Here is an 18,629-nt window from a genome sequence, read left to right as displayed (position 1 = left end):
ATCACAATTTAGAATTACCCATTGTAATTACCATTTAGAATTATCCTTTAAAATTACCCTTTAAAATTACCCTTTAGAATTGCTCTTTAGAATTACCCTTTAGAATTACCCTTTAGAATTACCCATTGTAATTACCATTTAGAATTATCCTTTAAAATTGCCCTTTTGAATTACCCTTTAGAATTACTCTTTAGAATTACCCTTTTGAATTACCCTTTTGAATTACCCTTTAGAATTACTCTTTAGAATTACCCTTTAGAATTACCATTTAGAATTATCCTTTAGAATCACACTTTAGAATTACCTTTGAGAATTACTCTTTAGAATTACCCTTTAGAATTACCCTTCAGAATTACACTTTAGAATCACACCTTCGAATTATCCTTGAGAATTACTCTTTAGAATTACAATTTAGAATCACACTTTAGAATTATCCTTGAGAATCACACTTTAGAATTATCCTTGAGAATTACTCTTTAGAATTATCCTTGAGAATTACTCTTCAGAATTATCCTTGAGAATCACTCTTTAGAATTATCCTTGAGAATCACTCTTCAGAATTATCCTTGAGAATTACTCTTCAGAATTATCCTTGAGAATCACTCTTCAGAATTATCCTTGAGAATCACTCTTTAGAATTATCCTTGAGAATTACTCTTTAGAATTATCCTTGAGAATCACACTTTAGAATTATCCTTGAGAATCACTCTTCAGAATTATCCTTGAGAATCACTCTTTAGAATTATCCTTGAGAATTACTCTTTAGAATTATCCTTGAGAATTACTCAGCATGATTAGAGGACAGCTTGGGCTACGAGGAAAGGAGACAGCGTGACTGGAGGACAGCTTGGGCTACGAGGAAAGGAGACAGCGTGACTAGAGGACAGCTTGGGCTCCGAGGAAAGGAGACAGCATGGCTTGAGGACAGCTTGGGCGATGAGGAAAGGAGACAGCCTGACTAGAGGACAGCTTGGGCTGTGAGGAAAGGAGACAGCGTGACTAGAGGACAGCTTGGGCTATGAGGAAAGGAGACAGCCTGACTCGAGGACAGCTTAGGCTATGAGGAAAGGAGACAGCGTAACTAGAGGACAGCTTGGGCTACGAGGAAAGGAGACAGCCTGACTAGAGGACAGCTTGCGCTATGAGGAAAGGAGACAACGTGACTAGAGGACAGCTTCGGCTACGAGGAAAGGAGACTGCGTGACTAGAGGACAGCTTGGGCTACGAGGAAAGGAGACAGCCTGACTAGAGGACAGCTTGGGCTACGAGGAAAGGAGACAGCCTGACTAGAGGACAGCTTGGGCTACGAGGAAAGTAGACAGCGTGACTAGAGGACAGCTTGGGCTACGAGGAAAGGAGACAGTGTGGCTGGAGGACAGCTTGGGCTACGAGGAAAGGAGAGAGCCTGACTAGAGGACAGCTTTGGCGATGAGGAAAGGAGACAGCATGACTAGAGGACAGCTTGGGCGACGAGGAAAGGAGACAGCGTGACTGGAGGACAGCTTGGGCTACTAGCAAAGGAGACAGCGTGACTGGAGGACAGCTTGGGCTACGAGGAAAGGAGACAGCGTGACGAGAGGACAGCTTGGGCTACGAGGAAAGGAGACAGCCTGACTAGAGGACAGCTTGGGCTACGAGGAAAGGAGACAGCATGACTCGAGGACAGCTTGGGCTATGAGGAAAGGAGACAGTGTGACTAGAGGACAGCTTGGGCTATGAGGAAAGGAGACAGCGTGACTAGTTCAGCGAAGGTTTTGCCATCATGGAACCCTTTTTCACCAAAGAAACAGATTATGCTCGAAGTGGCTCTTGTCAGGGTGTGAAGCGGTTCATAGAAAGTTTTCTAAGGCATGCTGAGAGGCTCGGCAGGCAGTGAGAAACGCAGGGGAGTATAACGAGGGATATTTGGTGGGTAGAAGATCTGGCTGTGCACACGAGACATGCAACATGGAAGGAGGGGAACGCTTCCATCAAGATGTGTAACTGTCGAGGATGAAGATGGAAATCCCCAGCAAGAGACAAGGTAAGCAAAAGAGATGGAACTGACACTTGTGAAAAGTGCCGAATGTTCAGAGTTGTGTTTAGATGGCTGAGGTTGACAAAATGAGATGGTGGAATATGAGAATGCTACTGGAAGATGCATCACCCAGGTTGGAGAAGACCATGGTGGAAAAGAAGCTCAGAAATGGAAAAGCAGGTAGAATATCAGGTATTTTGCCAAAGATTTTGAAAGATGGATGCCGCAAGGATGGGTTCCTCGATTGCCTTTCTGACCTCATACATGCTACGTGAAGTGAAAAGGAAGTCCTGAGAGACTGGTATGACCCTGTCTTGGTGCTTATGCCAAAGAAGGGAGACCTTTCTCTTCATGACAACTAATGAGCCATCATTCCCTGAAGTTGTTGGCAAGAATCTGGCCAGGATCTTTGCAAAAATACACAACAGGAAGTGGTGGAAGATGAACTGCCTGAATCCCAGTGTGGCTTCCGGGATGGGAGAGGCTGTTCAGACCTGATATTCACAGTCCGACAATTTCTAGAGAAGTCACACGAGTATCGAGCTAAGGTGTTCTTCTTGTTTATTGACTTGAGGAAGGCACTTGGCTCGGTTCCCGTGATGACTTGTGGAAAAGCGCTTGAGAAGCTCGGCATCCCTGAAAATGTTGTCACAATGATTTGGTGTTTTAATGACTCCATGACTGTTCAGATCTGTGTGAATGGGAAAGTATTTGATGAGATTGATGTTGACCGACTCTGGTTAACTTGTTCGCATGCAGCGGTAGAAAGGGTCACAGGGGTGAATGGAATGGTGATCCTCCAGAATTACAAGCAACACACCTGACTAAGTATCAGTTTTTAAACAATGCTGAACTCTTGATCACCACATGTGCAGGTGTTGAGGTCGCCAATGGAGAGCTCTCGAGGAGAGCAATGGACATTTAACAGATTTTGAGCTTCACCAAGACAAAAGAGATGGTTACTGGTGAGAATCCGTGTGATACCAACATTATATTCAGATCATGTCAGTGGAGGGTGTTGGGGATTGAGTGGAGGGGTAGAGAGGGCGGCGTAGAACATATTTCCAATTAAGGAGGAGATCGTCACTCTCTTCAAAAGCCATTACCTTCAATATATTTTCCTGGGTGTTTACTGGATGCAACTTGCTGAGATCAAAGTGGAGAATTTCTTCGTCCAATCCCCGAACCGCTGCGGTCTCGCTCCTCTGAAGCTCCCTCGAGCGGTCCTCACGTTTTCTCACCTCCTGAGGTACAGTCACCCAAGGTGGTCTTGTTACAAGACCCTCACAGAGAGATCACGTCACGAGGGTGTCTTATTGAACAACACGAGGCACTCGATGGAAGATTCTTAATGGACGACATTGGGGAATACATCAATTTACCTTTTACACACTCACTATAGTCTATATATGATTGAAATGTGCAAGGTGTCCCGAAAGTCGTTTTACCCCACTTGGGTAAAATATTCGTTCTTTGTGACTCCATAAAGCCCACACAAGCTGTCCAAGTGCACTTGGTGACGAATTCCGTGGTGTAAGGAGAATGATGGAGGTAACAAAGATACAATGACTGATTAATTATTGTAAGTCCTGCACAATTCAACATGTGTATTAATACAGGTCAGGAACGAATGCTTTATTGGGGAGGTGTAAAGGGACTTTCAGGCCATCCTGGAGTGTGCTTCATGACACGTTACCTGCTGCCGGTGTGGCATCTCGAGGCAAGGTGAAAGCTTTGATCGTTTGTGATTAGTCTGAGATATGATTAAATGTGCACCTTACCTCAAGCATACAGACCCTTCATAAAATTCACACCCCTTGACTTTTTAACATTTTGTTGGTACCGCCTGAATTTAAAATGGATTAAATGGCGATTTTTTTGGTCATTGTTCTACACATAATACCCCATGATGTCAAAGTGGAATTTTTCATGAGAAATCTTTACAAAATCATAAAAAATGGAAAGCTGAAATTTCTCGAGTCAATAAGTGTTCAACCCCTTTGCTATGACTCTCCAAATTGAGCAAAGGTGCATCCAATATCCTTTGTTCATGCTTGAGATGTCTCTACACCTTGAATGGAGTCCACTTGTGGCCAACTCAATTGATTGGACATGATTTAGAAAGAAAGACACCTTTCTACAGACTTGGCATTTAATATGGAATATATATTTTTTCTTGACTTGGGTTTACTTTCTGAACTCAGTATATCAATCTGGTGAGTTTCTTTTACCCTTTCCCAGAAGGAAAGTTTTGAAAGAACCATGTCACTGATTGTCTTTCGCAGCAAGAAGTCAATAACAGGATTATATCACAGGTGGCGTGACAAAATGTAAGGACAGGTACATTTGACGATTGGCTTCACAATCGGGTATATAAGGGTTGTTGCGTTCTGTATTAGTGGAAAACAACTGCTGCACGTCTACAAAAGTTATTGCCGCTTCCTCTGGAGATGGTCCGTCAACTTGACAATGCTGTTTGTCATGGAGTGGTGGCTTTACGAAATTCTGGCATGAAACAGTGTGCTAATGCTCGGCAGTATGGCATCACTCAAGGTCAGGTGTCAAAGATCCTGAAACGAAATGCTCAGAGGGGTGTCCCTACTCCAATATCGAGGCCAGGACGTCCACACAGAACCACAAGGAGAGATGATCGCCAGCTGCACCGGTTAGTCTGCAATGGCCGTACCAAGTCAGCTCATCGGCTTAGAGCTGAGTGGCAGCAACTGACAAATGTGCCTGTATCCAGAAGGCCAGTCAACCAACGACTGGTTCAAGCAGGCTATCGTGCCAGGCGTCCCCTGAGAAACCCACGCCTGACCAGACAACACAGCCAGCGCCGATTGCAGTGGGCCAGAGAGCACCGTCAATGGCAGCCAGGACACTGGAATCACGTGACCTTCAGTGACGAGTCTAGATTTCTGGTCTATCGTCAAGATGGCCGCGTCCGAGTGCACAGACAAGTGCATGAAGCCCACAACGAAGATTGTATAGTGCCAAGAGTCCAAGCTGGAGGTGGTGGGGTGACCGTTTGGGCTGCTTTTCATGCAGGGGGCAAAACTGACCTGGTTGTTCTGAATGGAAACCTGAACCAGTTCAAGTACAGGGTCATTCTGGAAGAAACATTGCTTCCATTTGCTCATGCAGCCTTTCGAGGAAACTTTGTCTTCCAAGATGACAATGCACGGCCTCATCGTGCTCGCATGATCCAACACTTTCTTGCTGACCGTGGTGTAGAGCATATGGAGTGGCCTGCCATGTCCCCGGATATGAATCCGATAGAGAACTTGTGGGCAGAATTAACGCGTCAAATCGACAACTTGGACCAGCAGCCTACCTCTGTTCGTGAATTGCAGCAGACTATTGGCACTGCATGGCAAGCGATTCCTGTCCGAACCTTGGCAAATCTCGTGAACAGCATGCCTTGACGTGTACGTGCTCTCCTGAATGCTCGTGGGGGTTACACGAAGTACTGAACTGTAATTTTACTGTCCGTAATCCCAGTCATAATTTAGCTTTTGTTTTTGTTGAAATTTTTTTTGGCTAATGTGCAAACTATAGAGATATTTCTGGAAAACGTACAGAAGTTTAACACAGTACTGTCCGTGAAATGAGTTCGATATCAGTTTACATCACTTTCAAGGATCAATTTATTTGTTTCGAAATGTCAAATGTGGTTTTTGTTTCTTTTAAAGGTCTTATTAACAAAATCTAGAATAATTTCAACATAATTCTAATGAACTTTTGGTTCTACGTCATTTTGAAAAGTAAGTTCACCCCCACAAAAAAAATATTCCATATTAAATGCCAAGTCTGTATATAAGGTCCGACAGTTGACAGTGAATGTCAGACTAGAAACTCCACCATGAAGTCCAAGTAACTGTCTGTAGAACTCCGGGATAGAATTGTGAGGAGGGATAGATCTGGGAAAGGGAATAAAACAATTTCTAGAACGTTTAAAGTTCCCAGGAGCCCAGTGAGATCCATCAATAGGAAATGGAAAGAATATGGATCTACCCAAACTCGTCGTAGAGCTGGCCATCCGACCAAACTCAGCAACCGGGCAAGAAGGACCTTGGTGAAGGAGGTGACCAAGAACCCAGTGACCACCTTGACAGAACTACAGAGTTCCTTGGCTGAGATGGGAGAACCTGTCGGAAGGCCAACAGTCTCTGCAGAACTTCACAAATCTAGGCTTTATGGGAGAGTGGCCAGACGAATAAAAAAAAGCACATGACAGCGCGTCTGGAGTTTGCAAATGAGCACTCACAGGGCGGAAGACTCTCAGAGCATGAGGCAAAATATTATGTGGTCTTATGAGAGGAAAATTGAACTCTTTGGCCTGAATGCAAAGCCCTACCTCTGGCAGAAACCGAGCAAAGCTCATCACCCATCTAACACTACCATGAAGCATGGTGGTGGCTGCATCATGCTGTGGGGATGCGTCAAACATTGAAGTGGTTTCACCATTTAAAAATTATCTCGCTCCTCTGACCATGCGGGATCAGGACAAACTCAGAGGCAAAGTGCTGCTAAACTACAGGTTTGTTTGCTGATTTGTGTTCATTATGTAACATTAAATGGAAATGAAGTTGTTCCTCGATCATAAATTGACGTTAGAAGGCACATATTCGGACAGATAGAAGTGAACCATTTGCTTTACCCCGCTTTCACTTCGATTGCGCGGGGGAATACCAAAGACACGGAAGCTACACCCGAGCTCAGCAAATGGGACGAAGATATGATGTGCAGAATGTATGTGACAACCACGATGACCACACTGAGAACACCCTATGGGAGATACTTTGGGAGCAACTACGTCTCAGGTTCAGAGAACATTGGCCATCGTCAGACACTGGCATGCCATTACTGAAGAGAAGTGGAATGCTCTGAGATCAGCGTTGATGGAAACCGCAGAGGACAGCTAGGGCTACGAGGAAAGGAGACAGCATGACTGGAGGACAGCTTGGGCTATGAGGAAAGGAAACAGCGTGACTAGAGGACAGCTTGGGCTACGAGGAAAGGAGACTGCGTGACTAGAGGACAGCTTGGGCTACGAGGAAAGGAGACTGCGTGACTAGAGGACAGCTTGGGCTACGAGGAAAGGAGACAGCATGACTGGAGGACAGCTTGGGCGACGAGGAAAACTAGAGGACAGCTTGGGCTACGAGGAAAGGAGACAGTGTGGCTGGAGGACAGCTTGGGCTACGAGGAAAGGAGAGAGCCTGACTAGAGGACAGCTTTGGCGATGAGGAAAGGAGACAGCATGACTAGAGGACAGCTTGGGTGACGAGGAAAGGAGACAGCGTGACTGGAGGACAGCTTGGGCTACTAGCAAAGGAGACAGCGTGACTGGAGGACAGCTTGGGCTACGAGGAAAGGAGACAGCGTGACGAGAGGACAGCTTGGGCTACGAGGAAAGGAGACAGCCTGACTAGAGGACAGCTTGGGCTACGAGGAAAGGAGACAGCATGACTCGAGGACAGCTTGGGCTATGAGGAAAGGAGACAGTGTGACTAGAGGACAGCTTGGGCTATGAGGAAAGGAGACAGCCTGACTAGAGGACAGCTTGCGCTACGAGGAAAGGAGACTGCGTGACTAGAGGACAGCTTGGGCTACGAGGAAAGGAGACAGTGTGGCTGGAGGACAGCTTGGGCTACGAGGAAAGGAGAGAGCCTGACTAGAGGACAGCTTGGGCTACGAGGAAAGGAGACAGCATGACTGGAGGACAGCTTGGGCGACGAGGAAACGAGACAGCCTGACTCGAGGACAGCTTTGGCTAAGAGGAAAGGAGACTGCGTGACTAGAGGACAGCTTGGGCGATGAGGAAAGGAGACAGCCTGACTAGAGGACAGCTTTGGCAATGAGGAAAGGAGACAGCGTGACTAGAGGACAGCTTGGGCTACGAGGAAAGGAGACAGCCTGACTCGAGGACAGCTTAGGCTACGAGGAAAGGAGACAGCATGACTAGAGGACAGCTTGGGCTACGAGGAAAGGAGCCAGCCTGACTAGAGGACAGCTTGCGCTACGAGGAAAGGAGACTGCGTGACTAGAGGACAGCTTGGGCTACGAGGAAAGGAGACAGCGTGACTCGAGGACAGCTTGGGCTACGAGGAAAGGAGACAGCATGACTAGCGGACAGCTTGGGCTACGAGGGAAGGAGACAGTGTGGCTGGAGGACAGCTTGGGCTACGAGGAAAGGAGAGAGCCTGACTAGAGGACAGCTTTGGCGATGAGGAAAGGAGACAGCGTGACTAAAGGACAGCTTGGGCTACGAGGAAAGGAGACAGCGTGACTGGAGGACAGCTTGGGCTACGAGGAAAGGAGACAGCGTGACTGAAGGACAGCTTGTGCTACGAGGAAAGGAGACAGCCTGAATAGAGGACAGCTTGGGCTACGAGGAAAGGAGACAGCATGACTAGAGGACAGCTTGGGCTACGAGGAAAGGCCACAGCGTGACTCGAGGACAGCTTGGGCTATGAGGAAAGGAAACAGCATGACTAGAGGACAGCTTGGGCGACGAGGAAAGGAGACAGCATGACTAGAGGACAGCTTGGGCAACGAGGAAAGGAGACAGCGTGACTGGAGGACAGCTTGGGCTATGAGGAAAGGAGACAGCGTGACTAGAGGACAGCTTGGGCTACGAGGAAAGCAGACAGCGTGACTAGAGGACAGCTTGGGCTACAAGGAAAGGAGACAGCGTGACTGGAGGACAGCTTGGGCTACGAGGAAAGGAGACAGCGTGACTAGAGGACAGCTTGGGCTACGAGGAAAGGAGACAGCCTGACTAGAGGACAGCTTGGGCTACAAGGAAAGGAGACAGCCTGACTAGAGGACAGCTTGGGCTACGTGGAAAGGAGACAGCGTGACTCGAGGACAGCTTGGGCGACAAGGAAAGGAGACAGCATGACTAGAGGACAGCTTGGGCTATGAGGAAAGGAGGCAGCGTGACTGGAGGACAGCTTAGGCTATGAGGAAAGGAGACAGCGTGACTAGAGGACAGCTTGGGCTACGAGGAAAGGAGACAGCCTGACTAGAGGACAGCTTGGGCTACGAGGAAATGAGACAGCATGATTAGAGGACAGCTGGGGCTACGATGAAAGGAGACAACGGGACTAGAGTACAGCTTGGGCTACGAGGAAAGGAGACAGCGTGACCAGAGGACAGCTTGGGCTACGAGGAAAGGAGACAGCGTGACCAGAGGACAGCTTGGGCTATGAGGAAAGGAGACAGCATGACTAGAGGACAGCTTGGGCTACGAGGAAAGGAGACAGCATGACTACAGGACAGCTTGGGCTACGAGGAAAGGAGACAGCATGACTAGAGGACAGCTTGGGCTATGAGGAAAGGAGACAGCATGACTAGAGGACAGCTTGGGCTACGAGGAAAGGAGACAGCATGACTAGGGGATAGCTTGGGCTACAAGGAAAGGAGACAGCGTGACTAGAGGACAGCTTGGGCTACGAGGAAAGGAGACAGCGTGACTGGAGGACAGCATGGGCTATGAGGAAAGGAGACAGCGTGACTAGAGGACAGCTTTGGCGACGAGGAAAGGAGACAGCATGACTCGAGGACAGCTTGGGCTACGAGGAAAGGAGACAGTGTGACTGGAGGACAGCTTGGGATATGAGGAAAGGAGACAGCGTGACTAGAGGACAGCTTGGGCTACGAGGAAAGGAGACAGCGTGACTGGAGGACAGCTTGGGCTACGAGGAAAGGAGACAGCGTGACTAGAGGACAGCTTGGGCTACGAGGAAAGGAGACAGCCTGACTAGAGGACAGCTTGGGCTACGAGGAAAGGAGACAGCATGACCAGAGGACAGCTTGGGCGACGAGGAAAGGAGACAGCATGACTCAAGGACAGCTTGGGCTACGAGGAAACGAGACAGCATGACTAGAGGACAGCTTGGGCGTCGAGGAAAGGAGACAGCGTGACTAGAGGACAGCTTGGGCTAGGAGGAAAGGAGACAGCGTGACTGGAGGACAGCTTGGGCTACGAGGAAAGGAGACAGCGTGACTAGAGGACAGCTTGGGCTATGAGGAAAGGAGACAGCATGACTAGAGGACAGCTTGGGCTACGAGGAAAGGAGACAGCGTGACTGGAGGACAGCTTGGGCTATGAGGAAAGGAGACAGCGTGACTAGAGGACAGCTTGGGCTACGAGGAAAGGAGACAGCCTGACTAGAGGACAGCTGGGCTATGAGGAAAGGAGACAGCCTGACTAGAGGACAGCTGGGCTATGAGGAAAGGAGACAGCCTGACTAGAGGACAGCTTGGGCGACGAGGAAAGGAGACAGCATGACTCGAGGACAGCTTGGGCTATGAGGAAAGGAGACAGCATGACTAGAGGACAGCTTTGGCTACGAGGAAAGGAGGCAGCGTGACTGGAGGACAGCTTGGGCTACGAGGAAAGGAGACAGCCTGACTAGGGGACAGCTTTGGCGATGAGGAAAGGAGACAGTGTGACTAGAGGACAGCTTGGGCTACGAGGAAAGGAGACAGCCTGACTAGAGGACAGCTTGGGCAACGAGGAAAGGAGACAGCCTGATTAGAGGACAGCTTAGGCTACGAGGAAAGGAGACAGCCTGACTTGAGGACAGCTTGGGCTGTGAGGAAAGGAGACAGCATGACTCGTTCAGCGAAGGTTTTGCCACCATGGAACCCTTTTTCACCAAAGAAACAGATTATGCTTGAAGTGGCTCTTGTCAGGGTGTGAAACGGTTCATAGAAAGTTTGCTAAGGCATGCTGGGAGGCCAGGCAGGCAGTGAGAAATGCAAGAGAGTATAACGAGGGATATTTGGTGGGTTGAAGATCTGGCTGTGCATACGAGACATGCAACATGGAAGGAGGGGAACGCTTCCAACAAGATGTGTAACTGTCGAGGATGAAGCTGGAAATCCCCAGCAAGAGACAAGGTCAGCAAGAGAGATGGAACTGACACTTGTGAAAAGTGCCGAATGTTCAGAGTTGTGTTAAGATGGCTGAGGTTGACAAAATGAGACGGTGGAATATGAGAATGCAACTGGAAGATGCATCACCCAGGTTGGAGAAGACCATGGTGGAAAAGAAGCTCAGAAATGGAAAAGCAGGTAGAATATCAGGTATTTTGCCAAAGATTTTGAAAGATGGATGCCGCAAGGATGGGTTCCTCGATTGCCTTTCCGACCTCTTACATGCTACGTGAAGTGAAAAGGAAGTCCTGAGAGACTGGTATGACCCTGTCTTGGTGCTTATGCCAAAGAAGGGAGACCTTTCTCTCTGGGACAACTCGTGAGCCATCATTCCCTGAAGTTGTTGGCAAGAATCTGGCCAGGATCTTTGCAAAAATACGCAACAGGAAGTGGTTGAAGATGAACTGCCTGAATCCCAGTGTGGCTTCCGGAATTGGAGAGGCTGTTCAGACCTGATATTCACAGTCCGACAATTTCTAGAGAAGTCACACGAGTATCGAGCTAAGGTGTTCTTCTTGTTTATTGACTTGAGGAAGGCACTTGGCTCAGTTCCCGTGATGACTTGTGGAAAAGCGCTTGAGAAGCTCGGCATCCCTGAAAATGTCACAATGATTTGGTGTTTTAATGACTCCATGACTGTTCAGATCTGTGTGAATGGGAAGGTATTTGATGAGATTGATGTTGACCAACTCTGGTTAATTTGTTCGCATGCAGCGGTAGAAAGGAAGAGTGAGTGGGTCACAGGAGTGAATGGAATGGTGATCCTCCTGAATTACAAGCAACACACCTGACTGAGCATCAGTTTTTAAACAATGCTGAACTCTTGATCACCACATGTGCAGGTGTTGAGGTCGCCTATAGAGAGCTCTCGAGGAGAGCAATGGACATTTGACTGATTTTGAGCTTCACCAAGACAAAAGAGATGGTTACTGGTGAGAATCCGTGTGATACCAACATTATGTTCATATCATGTGAGTGGAGGGTGTTGGGGATTGAGTGGAGGGGTAGAGAGGGAGGGGTAGAGAGGGCGGCGTAGAACATATTTCCAATTAAGGAGGAGATCGTCACTCTCTTCAAAAGCCATTACCTTCAAAATATTTTCCTGGGTGTTTACTCGATGCAACGCGTTGAGATGAAAGCGGAGAATTTCTTCGTCCAATCCCCGAACCGCTGCGGTCTCGCTCCTCTGAAGCTCCCTCGAGCGGTCCTCACGTTTTCTCACCGCCTGAGGTACAGTCACCCAAGGTGGTCTTGTTACAAGACCCTCACAGAGAGATCACGTCACGAGGGTGTCTCATTGAACAACACGAGGCACTCGATGGAAGATTCTTAATGGATGACATTGGGGAATACATCAATTTACCTTTAACACACTCACTATAGTCTATATATGATTGAAATGTGCAAGGTGTCCTGAAAGTCGTTTTACCCCACCTGGGTAAAATATTCGATCTTAGTGACTCCATAAAGCCCACACTAGCTGTCCAAGTGCACTTGGTGACGAATTCCGTGGTGTAAGGAGAATGATGGAGGTAACAAAGATACAATGACTGATTAATTATTGTAAGTCCTGCACAATTCAACATGTGTATTAATACAGGTCAAGAACGAATGCTTTATTGGGGAGGGGTAAAGGGACTCTCAGGCCATCCTGGAGAGTGCTTCATGACGTGTTACCTGCTGCCGGTGTAGCATCTCGAGGCAAGGTGAAAGCTTTGATCGTTTGTGATTAGTCTGAGATATGATTAAATGTGCACCTTACCTCAAGCATACAGACCCTTCATAAAATTCACACTCCTTGACTTTTTAACATTTTGTTGGTACCGCCTGAATTTAAAATGGATTAAATGGCGATTTTTTTTGTCATTGTTCTACACATAATACCCCATGATGTCAAAGTGGAATTTTTCATGAGAAATCTTTGCAAAATCATAAAAAATGAAAAGCTGAAATTTCTCGAGTCAATAAGTATTCAACCCCTTTGCTATGACTCTCCAAATTGAGCTCAGGTACATCCAATTTCCTTTGTTCATGCTTGAGATGTCTCTACACCTTGAATGGAGTCCACCTGTGGCCAACTCAATTGATTGGACATGATTTAGAAAGAAACACACCTTTCTATATTTAAGGTCCGACAGTTGACAGTGAATGTCAGACTAGAAACTCCACCATGAAGTCCAAGTAACTGTCTGTAGAACTCTGCGATAGAATTGTGAGGAGGGATAGATCTGGGAAAGGGAATATAACAATTTCTAGAACGTTTAAAGTTCCCAGGAGCCCAGTGAGATCCATCAATAGGAAATGGAAAGAATATGGATCTACCCAAACTCGTCGTAGAGCTGGCCATCCGACCAAACTGAGCAACCGGGCAAGAAGGACCTTGGTGAGGGAGGTGACCAAGAACCCAATGACCACTCTGACAGAACTACAGAGTTCCTTGGCTGAGATGGGAGAACCTGTCGGAAGGCCAACAGTCTCTGCAGAACTTCACAAATCTAGGCTTTATGGGAGAGTGGCCAGGCGAATAAAAAAAGCACATGACAGCACGCCTGGAGTTTGCAAATGAGCACTCACAGGGCGGAAGACTCTCAGAGCATGAGGCAAAATATTATGTGGTCTTATGCGAGGAAAATTGAACTCTTTGGCCTAAATGCAAAGCCCTACCTCTGGCAGAAACCGAGCACAGCTCATCATCCATCTAACACTATCCCTACCATGAAGCATGGTGCTGGCAGCATCATGCTATGGGGATGCTTTTCAGCGGCAGGGACTGGGAGACATGTGAGGATAGAGGGACAATTAATGGAGCCAAATACAGGCAAATCCTTGTAGTAAGGGCATTTTATGAGATATTTCACAAATCTGTTAACTAAATTGTTACCAAAAAATTTCTTCACCAATATGTTTGTAAAGGTGTGTAATAACATGTGTTAAAATGTTGAAGTTCAACTCCCGTGGGAAACCCAGAAAAAAAGCTGTTGAATTCGGGTACCGAAAAATTATTTTCGAGAATTTTTATTTTTTTTAATCGGCCCTTAAGTAACTTATGAGGGGTCAAATAAGGGTTTTTCATGATTCTGAGTTGATTGTTAACATTTATATTTTCACTTTTACATTTACACACAAAGTAGCTTTTATTTCACATACATATATAATACTCAAGAGTTATTTCTCATTCACAATGTCAGAAGTTTCAACAGTCATTGTCTATGTCTTCTTCAGACTCAACAACATCATGACTGCAGTTTCTGCATGTAATGCCATTACAGACTCCACAGGCCGAGATGCACGTGACCCCATTCTTCTTGCAGCTGCATCGCCGGTTGCTGCAATCTCCATGACAATTACAGCTCGTGAACTGCAATAGCTCCTCAGGAGCCGTGGGGTCCAGTGTTGGAACTGGCTCATACCCATGCACACCTATTGTCCATCCATAGTCACTGGGGTTCAGAGACATGCTCTGTAGAAGGATCCAGTCCCGGGTCTGCAGGTAGGCACGGAGTGAATGTTGTGCAGCTGCACCCTCTGTTGGAGGTAGAGTCTCTGGTTTGATCACTCCTGCCGCTGCCTTCCTTGAGAACATGTTGTACCGAATTTCACCCAATGTAGTATCTCGTCCATGGTAAATGTACTTGAAAATCGCAGTACCAGCCTGAATCACTGTTTCCTTGGTGGCTTCTGTGTCAAGGAAGATGTCGATGTACTCAGCCGCGTCCCCTTCGCAAAACCTAAAAAAAAAGCACCAGGTCTATGTCAAGTAAAGTATAATGTAAAACAGAAATAAAATAATTATTATTTTTAACATTTATACTATGATGACAATGATTATAATTATTATTATTATTAGTATTAGTATTATTTGCCGACGTAATAGTAGTATTATCATTATTACCTGGCAAATAGAGTTGTTTTCCCATGACCAGCGATTGCAGAAACCGTATCACACCCCGTGAAGGCGTGACAGAAGAGCAGGAAGCTCTTCTGTGTTTCGGAGAGAGATTCTTTGATCTTTCGGACGTCATAAGAGCCGTTTGATGTGGTTAAGAAGAGTGGATGGTGGCTGTCTGAGCTATGGTGCACCAGCATTACCAGCACGCAACTGCTGGTCTTCATGGTCTTCATGTCACCACGCTCCTCCTCAGTGAAGGCAAGTTTCATGATGTGTTGATAGATGGCTGCATCGATGAGGAGGTGAACACGGATTGCCTTGTCAAAACATCCTCCATCCATGATGTGGTTGGCTGTCGTACTTCCAGGATAGATCAACTGGATCACATCTAGTAGTCCAGAATCTTCCATGATGTTACCCATTGATCCAAGATAAGACTTCAGCAGGTGAAAACCACCCAACCTTGGAATGACGGGTAGATTTGCCTGCTTTATTATATTCACAGCCTTCAGCCAAATCGGAAGATCAAAGGTCACTATAGCGACCCCAGCGCGCCGTATGCACTCTTTCAGAGTGGTGAAGATGGTGTTGAGGTCATTAGGGTCTCCTTCAATAACTGGGAGGAACTCGATCTGTGTGCTCTGCTTTGCATCATTAGCATGGATTCTCTTCATCCAGCCATTCCAGTTGGAGTGTGGGAACTCAGGATCGTTGGCTTTGATCACCCACCCCGCTGCCCAGAGTGTGTCACCTGGAGTGAGGAGTGGCTGATCATGAGCCAGGGAGGAGGAAAGCTCAGCGAGGGGGAGAAACATGATCGCGTTCGTTCCTATCTGTTTCCTGTTCGTAAATGGAATAATCTTTACTTCAGTTCCTCTCAGGATCTTAGCTTTGTCGAGTGCCTTCAACTTCACCCGGGGGAAAGCTGCTGTTGTCTGTGGATCTGGCAAAGGTGGTGCTGGAGAGGTGACTTCGATCCAACCCATTGAGTGAAAGGGAGTGTTTCCGTGAATAGAGACAATGTTTAAATCTATATTGTCTCCAACAAACTGAGTGACTGCATCGTTTGTTTCCCCAACCTCCATAAAGACCACCTGATCATTACTTGACAATTCACTTTCACTGGCTGGCACTTTGGCTGTCATCACTGATTGATCCTCAAGCGCAGCATCAACCGCAACCTCATCATTGATCTGTCATCGGTTTCCTCCACAATGGTGTCAAGAGTGCCAGAAGTATCTGGAACATCATCTCCACTCCTACTATTAAGGAAGCAGTATTTGTAGTTTTGTGTCTCCGTGTAAGACTCAGTGTATCCCAGCCGGTGGAACTTGTTGAGCATCCATTTTGACCCAAATCTATGATCAAGTTGTATGGCAAGCCCCATTTGGTGTGGCAATACTCCAGACCGAGGTCGACAGGCTTTAATAAAATTCTGCCCCCAAACGGCAACTCTTTCGTCTGTCTTGACAATCGGTCTCAAGAACATCTGAAGGCTTGCAGGAACAAGTGTCAGCTGACTATCGATGTCAGTCATACTGTGTGTGGTGGGGTATGACTTTGGACCTAAATCAATCAAGGCAATATCATTGGATATGAACTTGAGTGCCGTCTTTATGATCTGAGTCTTCTCATCTCCATGGTCAAGATTAGCATGATGCTCTTGCAGAATATTGTCGGTGCCATCTTTGAGACAGAGTACATCTGCCCTTCTTTCCTGTGTTGTGAAATACAAGGTGTCTTCGTATTTCTCTAGAAGTTTTATCTTTAGCCAATGCTTTGAATAAGAAAGGCTCTTCTCTGGTGACTGATCAAACTCCTGCAGCTTTTCATGGACTTGGTCCATGTTCATTACCCCACGCTCTAATTCTGAGTCTAACCATTCGCAGAATTCAATAAAAACTGCCTCTCGCTCCTCATCAATACTCCTCTGTCCTCTCTTCCTTTTTCCTTCCTCATCAGTCTTGGACAAACTGTCACCTCTCGCAAACATAAGTTTGCATCGCAAATGGTACAGTGTTTCTTCTGCTACCAAGTCGTTGATCCCTTCCAGGCGTCCAGTGACTTCAGTGCCCCAGTCATCCCCGCGACTCCGTGCTGTCTTCAGCAAGCTTGCCTTCAGTGTATCTGCAGTCAAATTATCTGGCACTCTGTATTTCTTTCTAGCTTGTGCTGGATTATTTTTGTAGAGCTGGGCTGGTTGGTTGCAAAGGATGCATACATCCTTATACAGGAGGTCAACTGACTGTGATCTTCTAGAACTGCAGCCAGTTGATGAACTGAACTCACAAGTAGTGCGTCTTCTCTTCAACTTTGATGACTCTTTCTCTGCCTTTGATGCTTGAGCTGACTTCTTGGTGGTTGCAACAAAGTTGTTTAACAGATCATTTTTACACTTCTGGTGGTACCTCAGTTTTCCTTCCTTTTGAGCCTCCTTCATACGTTCCACAACAGTAACATTTTCGACAGTTTCTGCTTGTTTCAATAAAGTTGAGTATCCCTTTGGAGTTGCCTGTATGAGCCTTTCAGCTGGTGTATCCGAGCGTGCACAGATGAAGCAATTGAGCACAGGTGGAGTAACGTCTTCATCCATATTGCTAGACTCCATGTCCTGCAAAGTAGAAAATGAGATATATTTAGAAATTATTTTTCCACAAAGGAGTGTCTGTGGTGAAATATAAATGTTAACAATCAACTCAGAATCATGAAAAACCCTTATTTGACCCCTCATAAGTTACTTAAGGGCCGATTTAAAAAAAATAAAAATTCTCGAAAATAATTTTTCGGTACCCGAATTCAACAGCTTTTTTTCTGGGTTTCCCACGGGAGTTGACCTTCAACATTTTAACACATGTTATTACACACCTTTACAAACATATTGGTGAAGAAATTTTTTGGTAACAATTTAGTTAACAGATTTTCATATGTTTCCCTTACTATTGTGAAGAACCTGCTTGAGAGAGCAAAAAGACCTTAGACTGTGGAGAGGATTTCATTTCCAACAGGACAATGACCCCAAGCATACAGCCAAAGCAACACTGGAATTGGCCGCAGAACAAGAACGTGAAAGTCCTTGAGTGGCCCAGCCAAAGCCCAGACTTGAATCCCATTGAGGATCTGTGGAAAAACTTGAACATTGCTGTTCACCGACGCTCCCCATCCAACTTTACAGAGCTTGAGCAAATATGCAAGAAAAAATATGGGAATCTCCCCAAATCCAGATGGGCAAAGCTGATACAGACATACCCAAGAAGACTCGAAGCTGTAATCACTGCCAAAGGTGCTTCTATGATGTATTGACTCATGGGGTTGAATACTTATGTTAATTATATATTCCTGCATCTCATTTTAAATAAATTTGTACAAAGTTTCGTTAAAAAATTCCACTTTAACATTATAGGGTAATTATTATGTGTAGATCAGCGGCAAAATCTGTTTAATCCATTTTAAATTCAGGCTGTACCACAACAAAATGTGAAAAATGTCAAGGGGTGTGAGGTGGTTACTTGATGAAGTCACCGTGTAGCATAGCCAAAGATGAAGGAAAATGAAAAATCAAATTCTTAGGAACACATTGTAACAATCAAGGTTCGAATACGTGACCCACAAGGAGGTATATGAAAGAGGTGAATTGGTCTTTTTGCGGTAAAACAACAACATATTTCCTTACATACTTCATACATAATTTAAACATACTTCATACATAATTTCACATTTAAACATACTTTCTAGGCTGAAATCGATCTATCCGGTTCTTCCCGATATCTTTGATCT

The 18,629-nt window shown here is 46.1% G+C and overlaps 1 protein-coding gene across 1 annotated transcript in view; it reads right to left on the bottom strand.

Annotated features, from left to right (window-relative positions):
* LOC137439825 (proprotein convertase subtilisin/kexin type 6-like) overlaps positions 1 to 18,629 on the bottom strand; it is a 226,743-nt gene that overhangs the window by 18,151 nt on the left and 189,963 nt on the right. The window contains exons 10-11 of the mRNA XM_078768303.1: positions 12,054 to 12,191; positions 3,124 to 3,261 (exon numbers count right to left, since the gene is read on the bottom strand). Coding sequence (XP_078624429.1) covers positions 3,124 to 3,261; positions 12,054 to 12,191 — 276 coding nt within the window. The remainder of the gene's footprint in view (positions 1 to 3,123; positions 3,262 to 12,053; positions 12,192 to 18,629) is intronic.

The sequence above is a fragment of the Myxine glutinosa genome, chromosome 14 (assembly GCF_964187855.1).
Source record: "Myxine glutinosa chromosome 14, kmMyxGlut1.1, whole genome shotgun sequence".
Classification (NCBI taxonomy): domain Eukaryota; kingdom Metazoa; phylum Chordata; class Myxini; order Myxiniformes; family Myxinidae; genus Myxine; species Myxine glutinosa.
The sequence above is the reverse complement of the archived record's forward strand: the minus strand, read 5'-3'. Positions and strand labels throughout refer to the sequence as shown.